Source organism: Panthera leo, chromosome C2, assembly GCF_018350215.1.
Source record: "Panthera leo isolate Ple1 chromosome C2, P.leo_Ple1_pat1.1, whole genome shotgun sequence".
NCBI classification, from domain to species: Eukaryota; Metazoa; Chordata; class Mammalia; order Carnivora; family Felidae; genus Panthera; species Panthera leo.
In genome coordinates this window covers 4,436,095-4,455,233 of record NC_056687.1, presented here as the reverse complement: position 1 = coordinate 4,455,233, position 19,139 = coordinate 4,436,095, and the positions used below count along the sequence as shown (strand labels likewise).

The following is a 19,139-nucleotide window of genomic DNA, read 5'->3' as shown; positions in this document are numbered from 1 at the left end:
TCCAAGACCAAGGTGTTGGCATGGTTGGTTTCTCCCGAGGCCTTTCTCCTTGTGCAGATGACCATCTCCTTGTGTCCTCAGATGGCCTTTTCTCTGTGCACACACACGTCTGGTGTCTCTTCCCTTTTTTGTATGGATGCCAGTCACCTTGGGCCCCACTCTTCTGACCTCATTTACCCTTAATTACCCCTTTAAGGAGTGGCCCCAGTGGTCACACTGAGGGCTGAGGCTCTAACACATGAATTGGGAGGGGGACGTGAGTCAGTTCATGGCACCCTCTTGTTGCACATTTTTGTGTGGGTTGTGTATAACCTGTGCATTATGGCAGGTCTGAGTATATGTACTTGCACCCCCAGCCCAGAACCACGTGCATGTGGGTGTCTTTCCTGAGCCCCTTCTCAAGAGGTGACCTTCCAAATGGGAGGTAAAGATTGGTGCTCTGATTAGTGGTGCTATTTGAGTGCCAAGGTCAAGGGATCGGTGGGGCTCCAGGGGAGAGAGGGCAGACCTGAGATGGGCCTTGAAATACAGGTCAGATGTAGGAGAGGGTGGGGTCTGGAAGTTTACGGCAGGGGGACGTGGTCAGGGGGCCTGGTGAGGGCAGTATGTGTTCCTGATGGTATGGGTGTATCCTGGGGGATAGCGGAGGACATTTATCAGAGTTTGGGGGTTTCCTACGAGAGTGCGCCACCCGAGCTGATGGTAAAACAGTGAGTTCAAGCGAGAAGCCGAAAGTGGTGGCTCTCAAGCATTAGTGAGCAAAAAATTACCTGGAATGCATACTCAAAATGCACATTTCTAAGGCCACCCCAGACCTAATGTATCCGAGTGTCGCACAACGGGACCAGGCGCTTTTAGCAGCCTGCCCAGATGATTATAGAAAAGTTTGCGCAGCATTGACCTCAGGCCACCGTCTAGGACTCTTGACAGCAGAGTGCAGGACTGATGCGGACGTGGCCTCCAGGTATTGTCACAAGGTGTCCTCTGGTGCTGAAGCTGAAGAAGCTCATGAATGAGGATGAATGGAGAGGCAAAGTCAGCTACCAGGACTTCGAGACGGAGATTTCAGACCCTTCGGAGGTGGAGGAGGCAATCAATACAGGTAAGTGCCCCACATTTGTTCGCCATCACCTGTTTGGACATCTGGCCACCTGGGTGAGGGAGGAAGGGGTCCATCTGTCACTGTCCCCCTCTTCCCCTTCTGGGCCTGTCCTGTTCTCCTGGGGGCCTCCCTCCGGCCCTCATCTGCATCAGGCCCCGGCTCCCTTGTGTCTTCTCTTCTTTTACCCTCAGTAAGACCAGCGCTTTGGACAGAATCTGACCTCAGCAATTACTTGCTTAGTATGTAAACAAGCATCAGAGAGTAATGTGGACTTTAAAATTTAAACAAGGAGTATCTGTCCCTTATTCAAAGGCTTCCCCACTCCACAGATCTGATGGAAGAAGAATTGAGTGTGGGGCCAGGGAACCCCTTTCCCCGTTAGCCTCATGAAAGGCATCCTGGACCATCCCCGAACCCTCTCTGGAAGCATTTCATAGGCCTTTTTCTCTGCATGTGTTTGCACAATCCCAGCTCGGGTTGACCTACAGTGCGTCTCAGTGAATGCCAGCCACAGAGACAGAGATCACCCTGTCCCCATGAAGCATCCGAAAGGAGAGATAACACGCGGAGGACATAAGGACAAGTGGTGGCAGGGTTGGCTGCGTCTGAGAGTGAGCAAGGCGGATAGATAATCTCTGCCACGTGGACCTTCGCTTCTTCCTAGTGTGTCACGGCCTAGTCTCAGTCATTTGGGGAGCAGAAGTGGCAAAGAATGAGCTTGGCTCTTAAGAAGGTAGCAGCCACTTGGGATGGGTACCGGGTGTTGCATGGAAACCAATCTGACAATAAATTGTATTAAAAAAAGAAGATAGAAGCACTAAGTCGCATTTATAGACTGTTTTACAAAAGTTGAAGGATGCTTTTACAGTCAGAACGTCATTGTGTGATTGTTGGGCTTAGATTGGCTCCAGGGGCAGAACGCTCAAAACCGCTGTGTGTACCTCTCGCCCTTCCTGTGTAACGACGCTATCTCAAAGCCCAGTGGCTTGGAAGCATTGGTTTCTCGCGATTCGGTGATCAGCCGGGCAGTTCTTTCCCTCCAGCTGGCTTGGCTGGGGCCAACCGTCGAGGATGGCCTCGGTCACATACCCAGGCCCTGGGCTGGAAAGACCAGGCGTTCTCCCCATGCGGTGGCCATCCTCCTCCAGGAGGCCAGGCTTAGCTTTTTGCGTGGTGGCGTACGGGTTCCTGGCAGGAAGGGAGGAGGATCCCCCAGGCGCAAGGTCTCGATCTCTACTGGAGTCCATTCTGTGATGTCCTGTCAGCCATGAGCAAGCCCGAGGTCGAGGGACAGACTCTCCGGTTGGGAGAAGGTCACCCTGGAGAGGAGCGTGCGTGCAGTGATGGAAGGGAATACCGATAAATAAATTTAGATCTTGAAATTGTCATCGTTAAGGAGGCAGGAGCCAAATGAGGTCCCTTGCTAGGATGACAATGCCAGGGCTCGTTTTGCTCAAAACTAGCACGTTCCCCTCCATCATTTCCCAAATCCTGTCCCAGCGTGCCCATGTGTTTTTATTTGCTTTCATTTTGCTTTGTTGTTAATCTCCTAGTGACGTCAGGGGAAGGATTTAGGCGCCATGCCAGGAAGAGCTCAGGTCGGCCCCGCTCTGGCCTGGTGCAGGTGCACCTTTAGAGACGTTTCTCTTGCTCTCTCCACAAACAGTTCTGGCCACTGGCAGGGAGAACCCTGAATTGTCCTTTGAGTTTCCTTTTAGCCCCGGAAAAGTGAATCTGCTCCAGATATGCCTTATCCAAGCACGGCAGGTAGAAGGTGCTTTCGGAGGATTTGCTATAGGGAGATGCTTGTACTGTATGCTCTCTTCAGGTTTTCTCGTTTCCCCCTTCCCTAGCCCAGAATGCCATCGCTGGGGAAGGACTGGGGATCAGTCATGAGCTAATCAACCTGGAGGTCAGCTCCCCTCACGTCCCGGATCTGACCCTGATAGACCTCCCCGGCATCACCAGGGTGGCTGTGGGCAATCAGCCGGCCGACATCGGACGCCAGGTACAACCTCGGTCTGGGGGGGGACCGGGGCCGTGCCCTGGACACCAGCGAGTTCCGGGCTGAGTTGGGAGGGTAGCTCTCAGGAGGCGTGAAGGGTGGGCTCCGTGGCCTCCACCAAGTCAGATGGAGATGTTCTGGGGAGCGCGAGGCAAGGAGGCAGAACTGGAAATCCATTTTACGGTGTTTCGGTTTTATACGGGGACCCGTTTTTGGTTAGAGTTACATTTTGTGGCGTATCTAAGCTGGCGTGTACAGGAAGGGGTTTTATGTGGGGAGAGAAAGCATTAGCAACAGATATGATGGCATTTTCATGTTGGCAAATGTTACCCAAGAGATTAAGATCTAGGGCACCGTCATGCACTTGGTGGCATCTTCTCTTTCCCTGTGGTTGTCCTCTGTGGAATCCTGGGAGATAGTTAATGAGCTAAGGTCTGGCGGTTTTCCCCAGACCCCAGAGCTCCATTTCTGCCACGGGAGACTTGGTTTCTTGTAACTCTGGCTTGAGAAATGCTGCAGGCTTGTTTCTTTCGGGGAGATACCCCTGGGACGTGGAGGTCCCAACGCAAGGGCAAGGTCGGGACCTGTCCCTGCCCTCATACGCCTTCATTTTCTCACAGACCAAGCAACTCATCAGGAAGTACATCGTTAAGCAGGAGACAATCAACCTGGTGGTGGTCCCTTGCAATGTGGACATCGCCACCACAGAGGCCCTGAGCATGGCTCAGGAGGTGGACCCCGATGGAGACAGGACCATAGGTAAGAAGAGGGAAGAACCTAGAAACCATAGGAGGGCTTTACTTGGCCGTGGGCTCAGCAAATGATGCCTCTGGTCTCGGCCGGACCCGTGTTTCCCCAAGCGTGGGCCAAGCCCCATCTGCACCAGAAGTAACTGGAGAATGTTTAGAAATGCTAGTGGGGCGCCTGGGCGGCTCAGTCGGTTGAGCGTCCGACTTGGGCTCAGGTCACGATCTCGCGGTCCGTGGGTTCGAGCCCTGCGTCGGGCTCTGGGCTGACAGCCCAGTGTGCCTCACTGGGGAGGTGGAGAGTCATCGCAATAGAGCATGAACTCTTCGACTGGGTAGAAGGGAAATTTAATGGCCGTCACAGGCTGCTGTCTCTCTGGCATGAGGGCCAAGCCCTGGGTGAAGCAAGCCCCCCACAGCTGCCTGGAGGGGCCTGCCATCTTCCTGGGGCCTGAGCTGTAGTTCTGTCACTGGCCAGGGGCTCCGCCTCAAACCGTGGACTTGGGGGCTGGGGGTGCCGTCGTGTCCCCACGAGCAAGGCTGAGAGGAAACTGTGAGCGTTCTCTGATGGAAAGGCTCCGGCTTGCAGGCATCTTGACAAAGCCTGACCTGGTGGACAGAGGCACCGAGGACAAGGTGGTCGACGTGGCACAAAACCTCGTCTGCCACCTGAAGAAGGGCTACATGGTCGTCAAGTGCCGGGGCCAGCAGGACATCCAGGACCAGCTGAGCCTGGCCGAAGCTCTGGAGAAAGAGAGAGTCTTCTTTGAGGACCACCCACATTTCAGGTACCCGGGCCGTGTTTCCGCAAAGGGCAAACCAAAACGTAGGCCCTCCATTTCTCCTGGGGAACATGGCTGCCGCCCAAAAGCAGACGTTCGCAGTGGGTGTGTGAGTGTGTCTATACCTTGACAATGCCCGTGGGATTTGCCCAGGAGAACAAAAGAGGAACTGACAAAGTACAGCAGGAAATAGACGTCCACGGCCAGATGGGGAGGGAACTGGCTACGATAATTGAAAATAAATTAAATAGAAACACAAATACCGGAAGAAAACATAAATACCTCAGAATAGAAAAATAATTAGAAAGCTCAGAAATTGACCCAGAGACATACATTTCCTATATGATAAATGTGGCCTTTCCGATCGCGGGCCACATCAGTTTATCAGTCAGGGGCACTGGGGGAAATTGTAAATTTTATGTTATGTACCTTTTACCACAATTTTTAAAAATTGACAGATGTGGAGACCAGAGCCTAGCTGTGAGTGTACTTTCACAAACAGGCATGCCCTTTATCCTAAAAAGTTCTTTAAACTATAAAGAATCTATAATAACTCGGCGAACGCAGATTTGGATACAGCGAGGATAGGCCTTCCTTCCTCCAAGCAGCCCATGGTTTAGGTTCTTGTCTTGGGGAAGGGTGTGTCCCATAGTTCAATGTCATCCATACACCTACGTAGGTACGTGTCGGGGTATTTTTGTGAAATCCTATGCTGACATGCATTACGTAGACTTATGTGCATATTACCTACGTGAAGAAGGGTGTGTGTGTTATGAAAACATATCCATAGGTGACCAAGCGTATCTTTATAAAGACCAGTTCTGTAGTCAGATGTCATGAGACATATTTAAAAAAATGTTTTTAAATGTTTATTTATTTTTGAGAGAGAGAGAGATACAGTGTGAGCAGGGGAGGGGCAGAGAGAGAGGGGGACACAGAATCCGAAGGAGCTGTCAGCACAGAGCCCGACGCGGGGCTCGAACCCACGAACCGTGAGATCATGACCTGAGCCGAAGTGGGACGCTTGACCCGCTGAGCCACCCAGGTGTTCCAAATCTCATGAGCCATATTTAATGTCTCAGCTGGAAGGGATCCCTCTATACCATTTCTTAAAGAAAGCTTTTTATTTTAGTCCCGGTCAGCTGACATACAGTGTTATATGAGCTTGAGGTGTACAATTCTCTCCAACTCTATGCCATTTTTGAAGTGTCCGAAATAATGAAGACCCTGCCCTCGTTCCGCGCAGGGCAATTCTGCACATGTGTTGGGTACCCGCGGCAGGGCGCTCCATCCGCCTGGGAATAACTCGACCTGCCTTGCCTTTCCCTGCAGCAGAAAGCCGGCTTGCGTTTTCTGGCCACACCAGCATGGTTGTGCATGTCGTGTTCTCTTCTCTGTCCGCAGGGTTCTTCTGGAGGAAGGAAGGGCCACTGTGCCCTGTCTGGCGGACAGACTGACCACTGAACTCATCATGCACATCTGCGTAAGCACATGTAGAGGCGTCCGTTCTCTGACTCGAGTCCCACAAACCCAGAGCCAACCCTCGCGGGCTCGCTCACCGTCCGCACGCACACACATCTCCCCGGGGATCTCGTTAAGCTGCAGGCTCAGGTTCGGCGGGTCTGGAGCACAGCTTGGGATCCTCGAGCAAGCTCCCGGACGGTGTGTGACTGCGGCACCACATGTTGGGCGGGACCTGATAGACTACATCCGCTTGGCCTAAAATCTCATGCGCCCTGCACGAACCTGTTCCTTCCTCGTTGCCAGCCGCTATGGCAATGGCTTGACAACGGTCATGGTCATAGATTTCATATTTTAAATCTCTCCGTGGTTCTTTTTCAAGTTTGTCTGGACAGAATCCCTTTCTCTTTCACCTGTGCGGTCCCTTAAAAAGGTTTCCTTTGCACATATTTCTGTTGTACGCAGCGCTCGAGGATTCGAGTGTCAGGTGCACTGGGTCCTGGTAGCCATCACCCACAATAACCTGGACTAGGGTTTCGACCCTGGGCCTATCCTTTCTGGAACTTGATCTGTGGGTATTCATGGAAGCCCAGGTTCAGAATCGGTTTCTCCAGGGAGGTGCAGCCTCTGGCCTGAATCATTTTAGATTCTCAGCTCGAGGCCTGGGGGACCCCTCAGGGAGTATGAATTTGGGCAGCAGACCTGTTTGAGGGCTGGTTTGTGGTTACAGATTTTCAGCAGAGATTTTATGTCCTTCCGCTCAGCACCGAGTTCAGTCCCCAGGAATGGGGACAGAGGGCACGGTTGTTCCTAGCTCTTTGGGGTCCCAGCTTTGTAGAGTAAGAAGACGTTGGCTCGTTAGAGTCCCCGCCTCGAGCAAGCCCACTGGGATTTATTCGTTGCCCCAGCACCAAGTGAGGCTCTGAAATGTCACCTCAATTTTTCTTTCCTACAAATGCCCTGCGAGGCCAAATCTGGCTGTACTCCCGCTCTCCCCATCCGCCCCCGGGCACCCGTGTCACCTGTCTGTGCCTCTGAGTACCTGCCAGCTCATGGATACACTTCAAGGAATGCTTTTTTTTTTTTTTAATTTTTTTTTAACGTTTATTTATTTTTGAGACAGAGAGAGACAGAGCATGAACAGGGGAGGGGCAGAGAGAGAGGGAGACACAGAATCCGAAGCAGGCTCTAGGCTCTGAGCCATCAGCACAGAGCCCGACGCGGGGCTCGAACCCACGGACTGCGAGATCGTGACCTGAGCCGAAGTCGGCCGCTTAACCGACTGAGCCACCCAGGCGCCCCTCAAGGGATGCTTTTGATGTGCCAGCCAGCATTTTTTGATGTTTGCGGTGGAAGAGGGCGCTAGCATGCACCGTCCACCGTGTCGTCAGAGACAGAAGTCTCTGAAAACTTTAAATCTGTTAACAAAAGTTGTTGAATCTCAAATTGTCCCAACTGCTGCTTTTTCAGAGCCCACAAGACAGGTGGCCCTTTCTAATGTCCCTGCAGATCGTGGAAGGAGCTCTTCCTGGCGTTGCTTGGACAGGATGCAGGAACCGTGCAGAGTAGCCACCTTGGCGTGTCCCTGAGACTGTCCCCCCTCCCCCCAGGAGTGGGAATGTGGGGAGGCCTGGGTGGAGTCAGTGCCCGCTAATGTGCCTCCCTCTCCACCTTCGCTCTAGAGCAAGCCAGGAGGTCAGGTGTACCGTACAGGTGGCCTGGGGGCTCCAGCTCCTTCCCTGTCCGTATTTATGTCTTTGCATTCTTTTCTGTTTTCCTCAGAAATCTCTGCCCCTGTTAGAGAATCAAATAAAGGAGAATCATGAGAAAATAACAGAGGAATTACAAAAGTATGGCTCAGATGTACCAGAAGACGAACACGAAAAAATGTTTTTTCTGATAGATGTGAGTATTGCCCGTAGCATCGAGTCGGAGATTCACACATCATTGTCCAGAAAGGGATCGTGTGCCTCATGCACTTTTCTCTCACTCCCCAAAAGCTGACCCAGGCTCACTGTGCCCATTTAACACCAAAGAGGGGCCAGGGCGGAGGGACAATGGGCAGTGACAGATGGTCACATTTGCCGTATGGATTGCTTATCACGCATGCTCACCCGAGACCCCGAGGGCGGTTGGGGGCGTGGGAGGGTCTGGTACCCCTGTCACGTGGTGAGGAGTCACTTGCCCACCCTCAGCCTACACACGGCCTCCAGACCACCCCACTTGTATCTGGAACATCTCCGCTTATACGTACGTTCTCCTTCTTAACAGAAAATCAATGCGTTTAATCATGACATCACCTCTTTAATACAAGGGGAGGAGTCTGTGGGGGAGGGTGAGAGTCGGCTGTTCACCAAAATCAGACATGAATTCCACAAGTGGAGCATCGTGATTGAAAAGAAGTTCCAGAAAGGTGAGTGCCAGGCACCGCCGTAGGCCTGGCGAGGTGGGTCAAGGAGGGCGGTGCGGATGGCGAGGAGGGCCAGAGGAGGGGTGGGGGGGGGGCGCCTTTGCTCCGCCCCACGTCACTGAACTCAGGCCAGCCAGCACCTGCTGCAGACTTCGGAGGACACCTAGAGAGAACACACAGAGGAATCTGCCCAAGTCTGCCAGGGCTTCGACCAGAATCAGCCCTCCCGCAAGAGTAGCGGGTCAACATGGCGCCTGCCACTGCCTCATGCTCTTCGTGGTCAGCTGGCCGTGGCCTTGAAGCCCGTGTGTATCTCAGTGGATTTTGTAGCTGCAGCAGCGACGCAGGGGAAACGAAACATAGCCTGGACACCATCGCTACACCACCAAATTCTCAAGAGTCCGAAAAAGGTAGAGAGTGTGACCTGAAGTTAATTTTTTTAATATTTCAAGATGCTTGAGGTCAATCATATACTGGCCAGTGATAAAGCGGCAGCAGCTGAGGGGAATTTTAAGTGACTTTGCTTCTACTCGGGCAGCTTGGTGGCGGGTTCCATAATGTACCTTGAGCTGACTGGAGGTTCCGACTGGCCGCTGTCCTTGGCTTTGAGTAATGAACGTGAGAGGATACATCATGCCATCGTTGACATAATTCGACGGCCACGCCTTTCAGTCGTCTGTTCGTTGGCAGAGGGCATGGAGGGCAGGACGAGATAAATGACAGCGTTCCCTGGTAGAAGACTGGGGCGGTCACTTGCCACTTGCCACTTGCCATCTCTGCACCACTCCCAAGCTGCTGACCGTGCTGCGGGAAGACAACAGTCCTTCGCTTCCAGCAACCCCCCTCGTGCATGGCTCAGCAAGCTTATTACGGCATGCGGCCCATGAGAAAACAGCTCTCATTTTAAGATGCTAAATTCCTTCCAACAAGTTATCAGTTGCATGCCACTGGGTTCCCGCACGCAAGAAAATGCATTTGGACCCCTAACTCGCCCCCTGTACAGAGATAAACTCAAAATGATCAGAAACCAACCTGTGAGCACTGAAACTATAAAACTCTTAGAAGAAAACCTGGATTCTAACCTTCGTGGCCTTGGATGAAGAGGCGGTGTTTGCACAGGACACGACATCACAGGCGACAAGAGAAGTAACAGACAAGGGGGACTTCATCAGAATAAACAACATGTGTGGGTCAAAGGGCGCCACCCCCCCCCCCCCGCACAGAACCAGAGAAAATACTTGCAAATCACACATCTGACAAGGGTCCAGTGCCCAGAATATACAAAGAACTCTTACAGATCAACAACAAAAAGCCAAATAATCCAAGTTAAAGTGGACAAAGGATGAGAATAGACATTTCTCCAAAGAGAAGACACACAAATGGCTTCTGGGCTCACGAGTAGGCGCTCAGCGTCATTAGCCGTCAGAGAAATGCAAACCAAAGCCACGGGAGACCCCATCTCACACGCACTAGGGTGGCTGGTATGTTAACGTACCAGTGTATTGGTCTGCTAGGGCCGTCCCAATAGAGCACAACAGACTGTGTGTCTTAAATGACAGAAACTTTCTTTCTTACAATTCTGGAGGCTGGAAATCCAAGATCAAGGTGCCAGCATGTTTCGATTCTCCGGAGCCCTCTCTCCTTGGCACGTAGACATCACCTTCTCCGTGTGTCCTCCATGGTCTTTCCTGCGTGGCTCTGTGTCCTGCTTTCTTCCTATAAGGACACCAGTCAGATTGGAGTTCAGTCCACCCCAATGACCTCATTTCAGTGCGATCGCCTCTTCAGAGGTCCCGTCTCCGGACACAGTCACATTTCCTAGGTGCTAGGGGTTAGGACTTTAACATACCAGTTTTGGAGAGATACAATTCAGCCTGTGACAGCAGATGATAGAAAATGTTCAGCCATGGAAAAGCATGAAGGACGAAACGTGCTGCAACATGGACGAACCTTGAAGACACTGTGCTGAGTGAAGGAAGCGAGACACAGAAAGCCACATGTGTTTTGGTTCCATTGATATGAAATGTCCGGGACAGGCGTGTCCCTAGAAATAGAGAGTAGAGGAGTGGTTTCCGGGGGCTGGGTGGGGGGAGGGAAATGAAGAGGGAGTCCTGATAGGGAGTGGGGTTCCTTGGGGCGATAGAAGTGTTTGAGAATAAGCTACTGGGGACAGTTGCACAATTTTGTTAATGTACTAACAAATCACTGAGCTCTACACTTGACTAGGTTGGATTTAATGTTTTATTTTTGAGAGAGAGCAGGGGAGGGGCAGAGTCTGAAGTAGGCTCCAGGCTCTGAGCTGTCATTACAGAGCCCGATGCGGGGCTCGAACCCATGAACCATGAGATCATGACCTGAGCCGAAGTCAGGTGCTTAACTGACTGAGCCACCCAGGTGCCCTGACTAGGTTGAATTAAAAAAAAATTTTTTTTAAGTATATATATCTATTTTGAGAGAGAGAGCATGCGTGAGCAAGGGAGGGGCAGAGAGACAGGGAGAGAGAGAATCCTAAGCAGTCTCCATGCTGTCAGCACAGAGCCCAACGTGGGACTTGATCTCATGAACCGTGAGATCCTGACCTGAGCCTAAACCAAGAGTCGGATGCCCAACCAACTGAGCCACCCGGGTGCCCCCCAAGGGTGAATTTTATAGCATGTGAATTTTATCTCAGTTTGTACAAAATTCCTACGAGAAAATATCTCCCAACCAAAAGAGGATACCTAGACCATGATTCCTGGTTAGTTCTTTTTTTTTTTTTTTAATTTTTAAAAAATGTTTATTTATTTTTGAGAGAGAGAAAGAGAGAGACAGAGTGCAAGCGGGGGAAGGGGCAGAGAGAGGGGGAGACACAGAATCCAAAGCAGGTTCCAGGCTCTCAGCTGTCAGCACAGAGCCCAACGCGGGGTTCGAACTCATGAACCGTGAGATCATGACCTAAGGCAAAGTTGGATGCTTAACTGACGGAGCCATCCAGGCGCCCCTCCTGGTTAGTTCTTAGGGCCTTCCTGAATTTCCACCCCCCAGTGTCCTCCACAGTCCAGTTTGTTGAGAAGAAAAAGAATTCCAAAAGTATAAAGAAACAACAAAGTGTTTTATATAGCGAACACTGATACCAGATCCCGTGAATGTGGTCTTACGGGCTTGGCTAGTCCGCTATCCCAAGCTGATTACAAACACTTTGTACTCATGCTCTGTGATGTGTCGCTGATTCTGGATGGCATTCGTGGTCATTTTTATTTTTTATATGATACAGGGAACGTCTGCGTTCCCTGCCCCCTGGCGTTATACCCTGGCTCTGTACTTGCCATCTTGACACGACTAAGGAAAATGATCTTGAGATCTGTTTTTTTATTGCTATCCCTGAATTATCTTCCATCGATAAATCCGATTTGAATTTTTTTTTTTTTTCCACGCGGCTCTGTGTTTTCACAAAGTCCAGAATGGTATTGTGTTTCGAAAAACCTGTGGGGCGCCTGGGTGGCTCAGTTGGTGAAGCGTCCGACTTCGGCTCAGGTCGCGATCTCGTGGTATGTGGGTTCGAGCCCCATGTCAGGCCCTGTGCTGAGAGTGCGGAGCCTGCTTGGGATTCTCTCTGCCCCCGACTCATGCTTTTTCTCTATCTCAAAATAAATTAGGAAATGAAAAAGAAAAGCCCACAGGGTTATTTTTGTAAAATAATTCAGCACCGTTCTTTTCCAGGGTACAAAGCGATATATAAAGAAATTGAGAAATTTGAAAACCGGTATCGTGGCAGAGAGCTGCCGGGATTTGTCAATTACAAGACGTTTGAGATTATTATCAAACAGCAAATCAGACAGCTGGAGGAGCCGGCTGTCGACATGCTACGCACGGTAACTGGTGAGTTCTTGATTTGGCTTTTCGGCGTTTTATTTCCAGGCCCGGGAAAGGCTTGGATCAAAACCAGTGAGAGCTCTCCTCCCCGGGGTGTTTTCCAGTACCCAAGAACCCAGTCAATTCTCTGATTCTCCGGGGCACCAACTGGGTGTTCGACATTTGGACTCAGTTCCGACACTGACCGGGTTAGCGCCGACCGGACGGTGTAAGGGCTCACCCCAGGGGACTGCCCCCACGTCAGGCTGTGCTCCTGCCGGACAGGCTCTCGGGGGTTCCCACGGCCCCCTCCTCACGAGGTTCTATAAGTTGCCAGAACAGCTCACAGAACTCAGGAACACACTCGACTTACCTCTACTCGTTTATTTTAAAGGATGTACTTCCCTTTTCCAGGTTATTATAAAGGGTGTGAAGGGAAGTATAGAGGATGAGGCCTGGGGGGGGGGGGGGTCCTGGGGCACGTGCTTCTGTCTCGTGGAGTCGGGGGCGGGGGGCACCACCCTCTGGGCACGTGGGTGTGTTCACCAGCCTGGGAGCTCTCTGATCCCTGTCGTTTAGGGGATTTTAATGAGGTGGAATCAATGATCGCAAAGACATAATCAGTTATTAACTCAATCTTCTCCTCCTCAGAGGCGGCGAGGTGGGATGGGGGTGGGGGGGTGGGGGTGGGGCTGAAAGTTCCAGGCTTCTAATCCGGGCTCGATCTTTCTGGTGACCAGCCCTCACCCTGAAGCAGTCTGGGGCCCACCAAGAGTCACCTTCTTAGAACAAGAGATGCTCCTGTCACCCGGGAGTTTCTAAGGGATTTAGGAGCTGGGTGTCAGGAACCAGGGGCACCCACAAAATACACCTTTCTCATCGTCCACACCTCTGGTCGGCTCTGCAGCTGAGATGATTATTCCACAGTCTCAAAATACTCTATTTATTTGAATCCCTTTTTTTTTCCCCTAACGTGTATTCATTTTGAGGGAGAGACAGACAGAGTGCGAGCAGGGGAGGGGCGGAGAGAGAGGGAGACCCAGAAACCGAAGCAGGCGCCAGGCTCCAAGCCGGCAGCCCAGAGCCCGACGCGGGGCTCGAACTCACGGACCGCGAGATCATGACGTGAGCCGAAGTCGGACGCTCCACCGACGGAGGCACCCAGGCGCCCCAGCCATCTATGATTTTGAACGAATCTTGTTTTCCTTTCTTCAGATATGGTCCAGCTTGCCTTTGCAAATATTTCGAAAGGAAACTTTGATGAATTTTTCAACCTCTACAGAACAACCAAGGTAACACTGACCACATGCGATTTAACCAAAAAAAAAAAAAAAAAAAAAAGCCTGATGCTAGAAAATAGATTTCTTGGATGAAGACCATCCCAACTTTGTTGCTTTCGCAGAGAAGCAGAGAATCAGGCTCAGTGGCGAACTTTATTAGTGGCATCACCAGTGATCCAGGGGAAGAAGCAGTAAGCAGTAAGCGAGGCGGACTCTGGAAATAAATATTTAAAATCACAAAAGAGAGCCAGAGTTCGTGGAGAATGGCCTCGTCTGAGGGAAACGGCCCCAACCCTGCAACTCACTGAGGAAGCCACATATACACCCGGCATTTTCCGAGAGTGAGGAGTCAGGAGGAAGCGAGGCCCCCCACGTCATGCAGCTGAGACCCGAAGCGTCTACCCTCAGGAGCAGGGGCTCCCCCGGCGTGGTCAGCTCAGGCCGCTGTAGCGGAGCACCGCTGGGCCGCTCACCCGAAATCCCAGATCAATGTGGCGTATCTGGAATCTGCCGAGGGCCCAATTCCTGGCTTGCATGATCGCTGCCAGGACCATCGTATCCTCCCAAGCCAGGGAGAGAGAGAGCCAGAGGGAGGGAGGGAGAGAGCACTCTGGTGTCCCTTCTCATAAGGACACTGGCATCATCCGTAAGGACTTCATTCTCATGGGCTGGATCTCCCAACCCGCCACCCCAATGCCATCACTTTGGGGATTAAGCTTTCAACTTAACGGATTTGGGGAGACACACACTCTCGGTCCCTGGCACCCAGCACCGCTGGGAACACTGGCTTGGCCTGTCGCAGGCTGGGGTCTTGGGGCCTGCGACTTAAGCTGCCCGGGCCTCTGGCTCCTTATCCACGACATACGACTAAGAATACCTTGTTTGGAAGGTGTCATGAACACAGAAGAAAATGTCTGGGGTGCACCTGGCCTTATGCATCATAGTCGGTGGCTCCCAGTGGGCTCTGGGAAGGGCAGATATTTTCTGTGCGAGAGATCTATTCCCAGACCTTCTGGAAGCCAGTTTCTGTAAATTGCAGGAACATGAACCCTACGGAATTGAATGGATTTCAATTTGGCCCCCGTTTTACCCCCGTGGTCTCTGTGATGGGCATATATACTCCTGATGAGACGGGAAAGCCCCCAAAAGAGAAATGAGGCCCGCGAGCAGAGCCCGTGCAGGTCCCCAGGCTCAGGGCAGGGGGTTCAGGGTCTGGGCGCGCTGCCCGCCCCCTCACACCCCGCCGGGGAGGGAGCGCCCCGTCCTAGATAAGCCAGCGTGGGGTGCGCAAGGCCGTGGCGCGTTCCAGTAGGAGCCGGTTGGCTGCGGGCTTCAGGGAGGACCCCCTTCCTCGACCCGGCGATTTGTTTCTGAGCGAACTTCGTTCCGCTTCTCTTTTGCCCTAGTCCAAAATCGAAGACATTAAGTTTGAACTGGAAAACGAAGCGGAGAAGTCGATCCGACTTCACTTCCAAATGGAGCAGATTGTCTACTGTCAGGACCAGATCTACCAGCAGGCGCTGCAGAGGGTCAGGGAGAGGGTTTCGGAGGATGAGAAGAGGAATAAAAAAATAAACAGTCCGATCTCTGAAGAAGTTTCTTCAGGGAACGTCTCCTTGTGCGAAATCTTGGAGCACCTGCTGGCCTACCGCCAGGTAAGTCCGCAGGCGCCTCGGAAAGGCGGCTTTCGTTCCCTTTCCTTTTCTTGTGGATGCCTCTCTCTAAGTCTCCGGGTCTCTGTGTGGTGACCGTCAGCCAGCCCCGTGTGCCCGGCCTCCGTGAGCCTCCGTGGAAGCATCGAGCCTCGGGCGGATGAGCCGAGCCTAAGGCTCGGAGTCACTCACGTCTGGTTTTGACGGGCTGTGTGGCCCTGGCCAAGTTACTTGACCTCTCTGAGCCTCAGCTTTCTTCCCTGTAGAGCGGTACCTCCTCACCGGGTTCTCGTGAATACTCTGGCAGCTGAGCGTGGGTGGAGCCCTTGGCTCGGGGTTGGGACGCGATGGCAGGAGCCACTCGCAGAGACACACGCTTTTGTGGCTACTGTACATTTCCAAGCATGTGAAAAAGCAGTCTAATTCACGCTGGGGAAGGACGCACAGCTCTGCTAGAGCCGTTGAGACAGGTCAAAACCTGGACAGATAAAGCCAATAGTCATCTTTTGGCTTATCAGATATCTCTACCAGGTCACTGTTTGGATGCTTTATGGCAGTGTTTCTTTTTCTTTTTTTTTTTCTTTTTAGATTTAAATCCAAGTTAACAGAGCGTGTAACAATGATCTCAGGAGTAGAATGTAATGATTCACCACTTACGTGTAACACCCAGAGCTCGTCCCAGCAAGTGTCCTCCTTGATGCCCCTTTGCCCATTTAGCCCATCCCCCTACCCAACACCCCTCCAGCAACCTTCTGTTGGTTCTCTGTATTTAAGAGCCTCTTAGGGTTTGTCTCCGTCTCTGTTTTGATCTTATTTTTGCTTCCCTTCCCTTATGTTCATCTGCTTTGTATCTTAAGTTCCACAGACGAGCAAAGTCATATGATGTTTTCCTCTGACTTCTTTTGCTTAGCATAACACACTCTAGTTCCATCCACGTAGTTGCAAATGGCAAGATTTCATTCCTTTTGATCTCCGAGTAATACTCCACTGTAAATATACCACATCTTCTTTATCCATTCATCCATCGATGGACATTTGGGCTCTTTCCAACCTTTGGCTATTGTCGATAGCACTGCTATAAACATGGGGGCGCATGTATCCCTTCGAAACGGCACACCTGTATCGCTTGGATAAATGCCTAGTCGTGCAATTGCTGGGTCGTAGGGTAGATCTATTTTTAGTGTTTTGAGAAACCTCCCTACTGTTTCCCAGAGTGGCTGCACCAGTTTGCATTCCCACCAGCGGTACAAGAGGGTTCCTCTTTCTCCGCGTCCTCACCAGCATCTGTCGTAAGGCAGTGTTTCTAGAACCCGACCATGTGCACAGATCTCCTGGGATCTGGTTGCAGGTTAGATGTGGATTGCAGGTGTGAGGTGGGGCCAAGGTTTCGCATTTCTAACAGGCTCCATGGACAGAGACCTTCTTGGAACGGCAAGCCTCTAAACCAAGGCCCAGTAGAAACCCGTTTCTCTTTCTGTTGGTTTACTTTTCATATGTCAGCATCAACAAGATTACATTCACATACCTTGTTTTGCATTAGCGGATTTTTATACAAGGTTTAAATGTCTAGCGCAGCCAGAACTGTTCCCGTAATGCCCACTTCTCTTCCTCTTTTTCTTTTCCGCATTGTGTTGAGACACGTATCACATAAAATGTACTGTCTTAACCATCCTTAAGTGCCCAGCTTGGTGGCACAAAGCCTGTCCACACTGTTGGGCAGCCGTCCCCACCTCCGTCTCCGGGATTCTTCACCTTCCCAAACTGAGACACTGCCCCCCATGAGACGCACCTCTCCAGCCCTTCCCCCGGCCCCGGCGCCCCCATTCTACCTTCTGATCCTGTGGACTTTCTGATTCCCGGGAGCTCGCCTAAGTAGACTCATGCAATCTCTGTCCTTTCGCGTCCGTGTGACTTCGTTTAGCGTCAGGTCCTCAAGGTTCACCTTTGCCGTAACGTGCGTCAGACTGCCCTTCCTCTTAAAAGTAGCATCATACTCCTTTGTATGGAGAGACCGCATTTTGCGTGTTCATTCACCTGTCTGTGTGCATCTGGGCTGCTGGCACCCTTTGGGCCACCCTGGATGACGCCGCTGTGAACACGGCCACGTGTCTGTCTGTGCCCCTGCTTCTTTGTTAGGCAGAATTATCCTGCCTCTTCTTCCGTTGGTTTCGCTAGGAGTTTTAGAATCAGCCTATTCTGTCTGTGATGAAAAAAGAGCTGTGGGCATTCTTGTCGCAATCCTATTCAATTATCAGTCTGCACCGGGAGAGTTGACATCTTTATGACATGACATTTTTCTTTCTGTGTATTTATTTTGAAAGAGACAGAGAGAGAGAAAGAGAGAGAGAATTCCAAGCAAGCTCTGTGCTGTCAGCACAGAGTCAGATGCGGGGCTCAATCCCACAAACTGAGATCGTGACCTGAGCCGAAATCAAGAGCTGGGTGCCCAACCAACTGAGCCACCTAGGCACTCCTCTTTTTTTTTTTTTTCTTTAACATTTATTCATTTTTGAGAGAGAGAGAGAGAGAGAGAGAGAGACAGAGCATGGGAGGGGCACAGAGAGAGAGGGAGACCCAGAATCCCAAGCAGCTCCAGGTTGTGAGCTGTCGGCACAGAGCCCGACGCGGGGCTCGAACTCACGAACCACGACCTGAGCCGAAGTCGGATGCTTAACCGACTGAGCCGCCCAGGTGCCCCAACACACCCCGCAGCTTTTTAAACTTTTTATCCTTCAGTCCGTTTAATCTTTTCAGCCGTCTCACGAGGCCGGGCGCTAATGTTACCACTGTTTTATGGGCAGTGGTATTGCTGAGGCACCGGACGAATCGGCTTCCCGAGAGATCAGCCTTATCTCAGGAAAGAGCTCTTTACGAACAGGCAGGGCGTGGGGAGGGTGAAGGGGGCTTGAAACTAGCTCCGGGCTCGCAGAGACCGCAGAGGGCTCCCTCCGCCCTGTGGCTTTGGGCGGCCCGGCCTCTTTCCTGCTGAATATGTAGCATTGATTAAAAAAAAAAAAAAAATTGCAACATCTTTTCAGCAAAGTTTAACTAATTCGAAAACGGGGTTTTTGTACTCAGTCCACGTACCTTTATTAAGCCCATTCGAGGAAAGTGGCCCCGGCAGGGAGGCGGGGTCAGGCTGCCCTCTGGCTCAGAGGCCGCTGCTGGGCTCGAGACCCAGACACCCAGGCGGGCACCGGCACCTGCCAGGCCCGGCCCCTCCTGACGCCGGCGTGCTGACGTCAGCCCCTCACCCTCCGTGAACTCTTCTTCCCTGCCAGGAGGCCGCCAACCGTATCGCCAGCCACATCCCCCTGATCATCCAGTACTTCATCCTGCAAGTGTACGGCCAGCGGCTGCAGAAGAGTATGCTGCAGCTGCTGCAGGACAAGGAGACCTACAGCTGGCTCCTGAAGGAGCGCAGCGACACCAGCGACAAGAGGAAGTTCCTGAAGGAGCGGCTCGCGCGGCTGGCCCAGGCTCGGCGCCGCCTGGCCAAGTTCCCCGGTTAAGTCCAGCTGCCTGTCCCGCCCGCATCTCCAGGACCCGCCTCCAGCCCCGCCCCCAGCCCCCGGACGCTTGGGGGAGCCCCGCCCTCAGCTCCGCCCCCAGCCCCGCCCTCAGCCCCCGGACGCTTGGGGGGAGCCCCGCCCTCAGCCCCGGACACGTGGGAGGACCCGCTCTCAGCCCCGCCCTCAGCCCCCAGACGCGTGGGGGAGCCCCGCCCCCAGCCCCGGACGCGTGGGAGGACCCGCTCTCAGCCCCGCCCTCAGCCCCCAGACGCGTGGGGGGGAGCCCCGCCCTCAGCCCCGCCCTCAGCCCCCAGACGCGTGGGGGGCGTAGCCCCGCCCCAGCCCCGGACGCGTGGGG

The 19,139-nt window shown here is 52.5% G+C and overlaps 1 protein-coding gene across 2 annotated transcripts in view; it reads left to right on the top strand.

The window, feature by feature from the left end:
• MX1 (MX dynamin like GTPase 1) overlaps window positions 1-18,835 on the top strand; it is a 28,291-nt gene extending 9,456 nt beyond the window's left edge. For both annotated transcript variants that reach the window (XM_042956045.1, XM_042956044.1), the window contains exons 5-15: window positions 965-1,102; window positions 2,956-3,110; window positions 3,728-3,866; window positions 4,443-4,641; window positions 6,040-6,118; window positions 7,879-8,001; window positions 8,368-8,509; window positions 12,206-12,364; window positions 13,553-13,629; window positions 15,024-15,272; window positions 18,551-18,835. In XM_042956045.1, the coding sequence (XP_042811979.1) occupies window positions 965-1,102; window positions 2,956-3,110; window positions 3,728-3,866; window positions 4,443-4,641; window positions 6,040-6,118; window positions 7,879-8,001; window positions 8,368-8,509; window positions 12,206-12,364; window positions 13,553-13,629; window positions 15,024-15,272; window positions 18,551-18,781 (1,691 nt within the window). In that variant the 3' untranslated portion in view covers window positions 18,782-18,835. The remainder of the gene's footprint in view (window positions 1-964; window positions 1,103-2,955; window positions 3,111-3,727; window positions 3,867-4,442; window positions 4,642-6,039; window positions 6,119-7,878; window positions 8,002-8,367; window positions 8,510-12,205; window positions 12,365-13,552; window positions 13,630-15,023; window positions 15,273-18,550) is intronic.
• The last annotated feature ends 304 nt before the right edge of the window (window positions 18,836-19,139 follow it).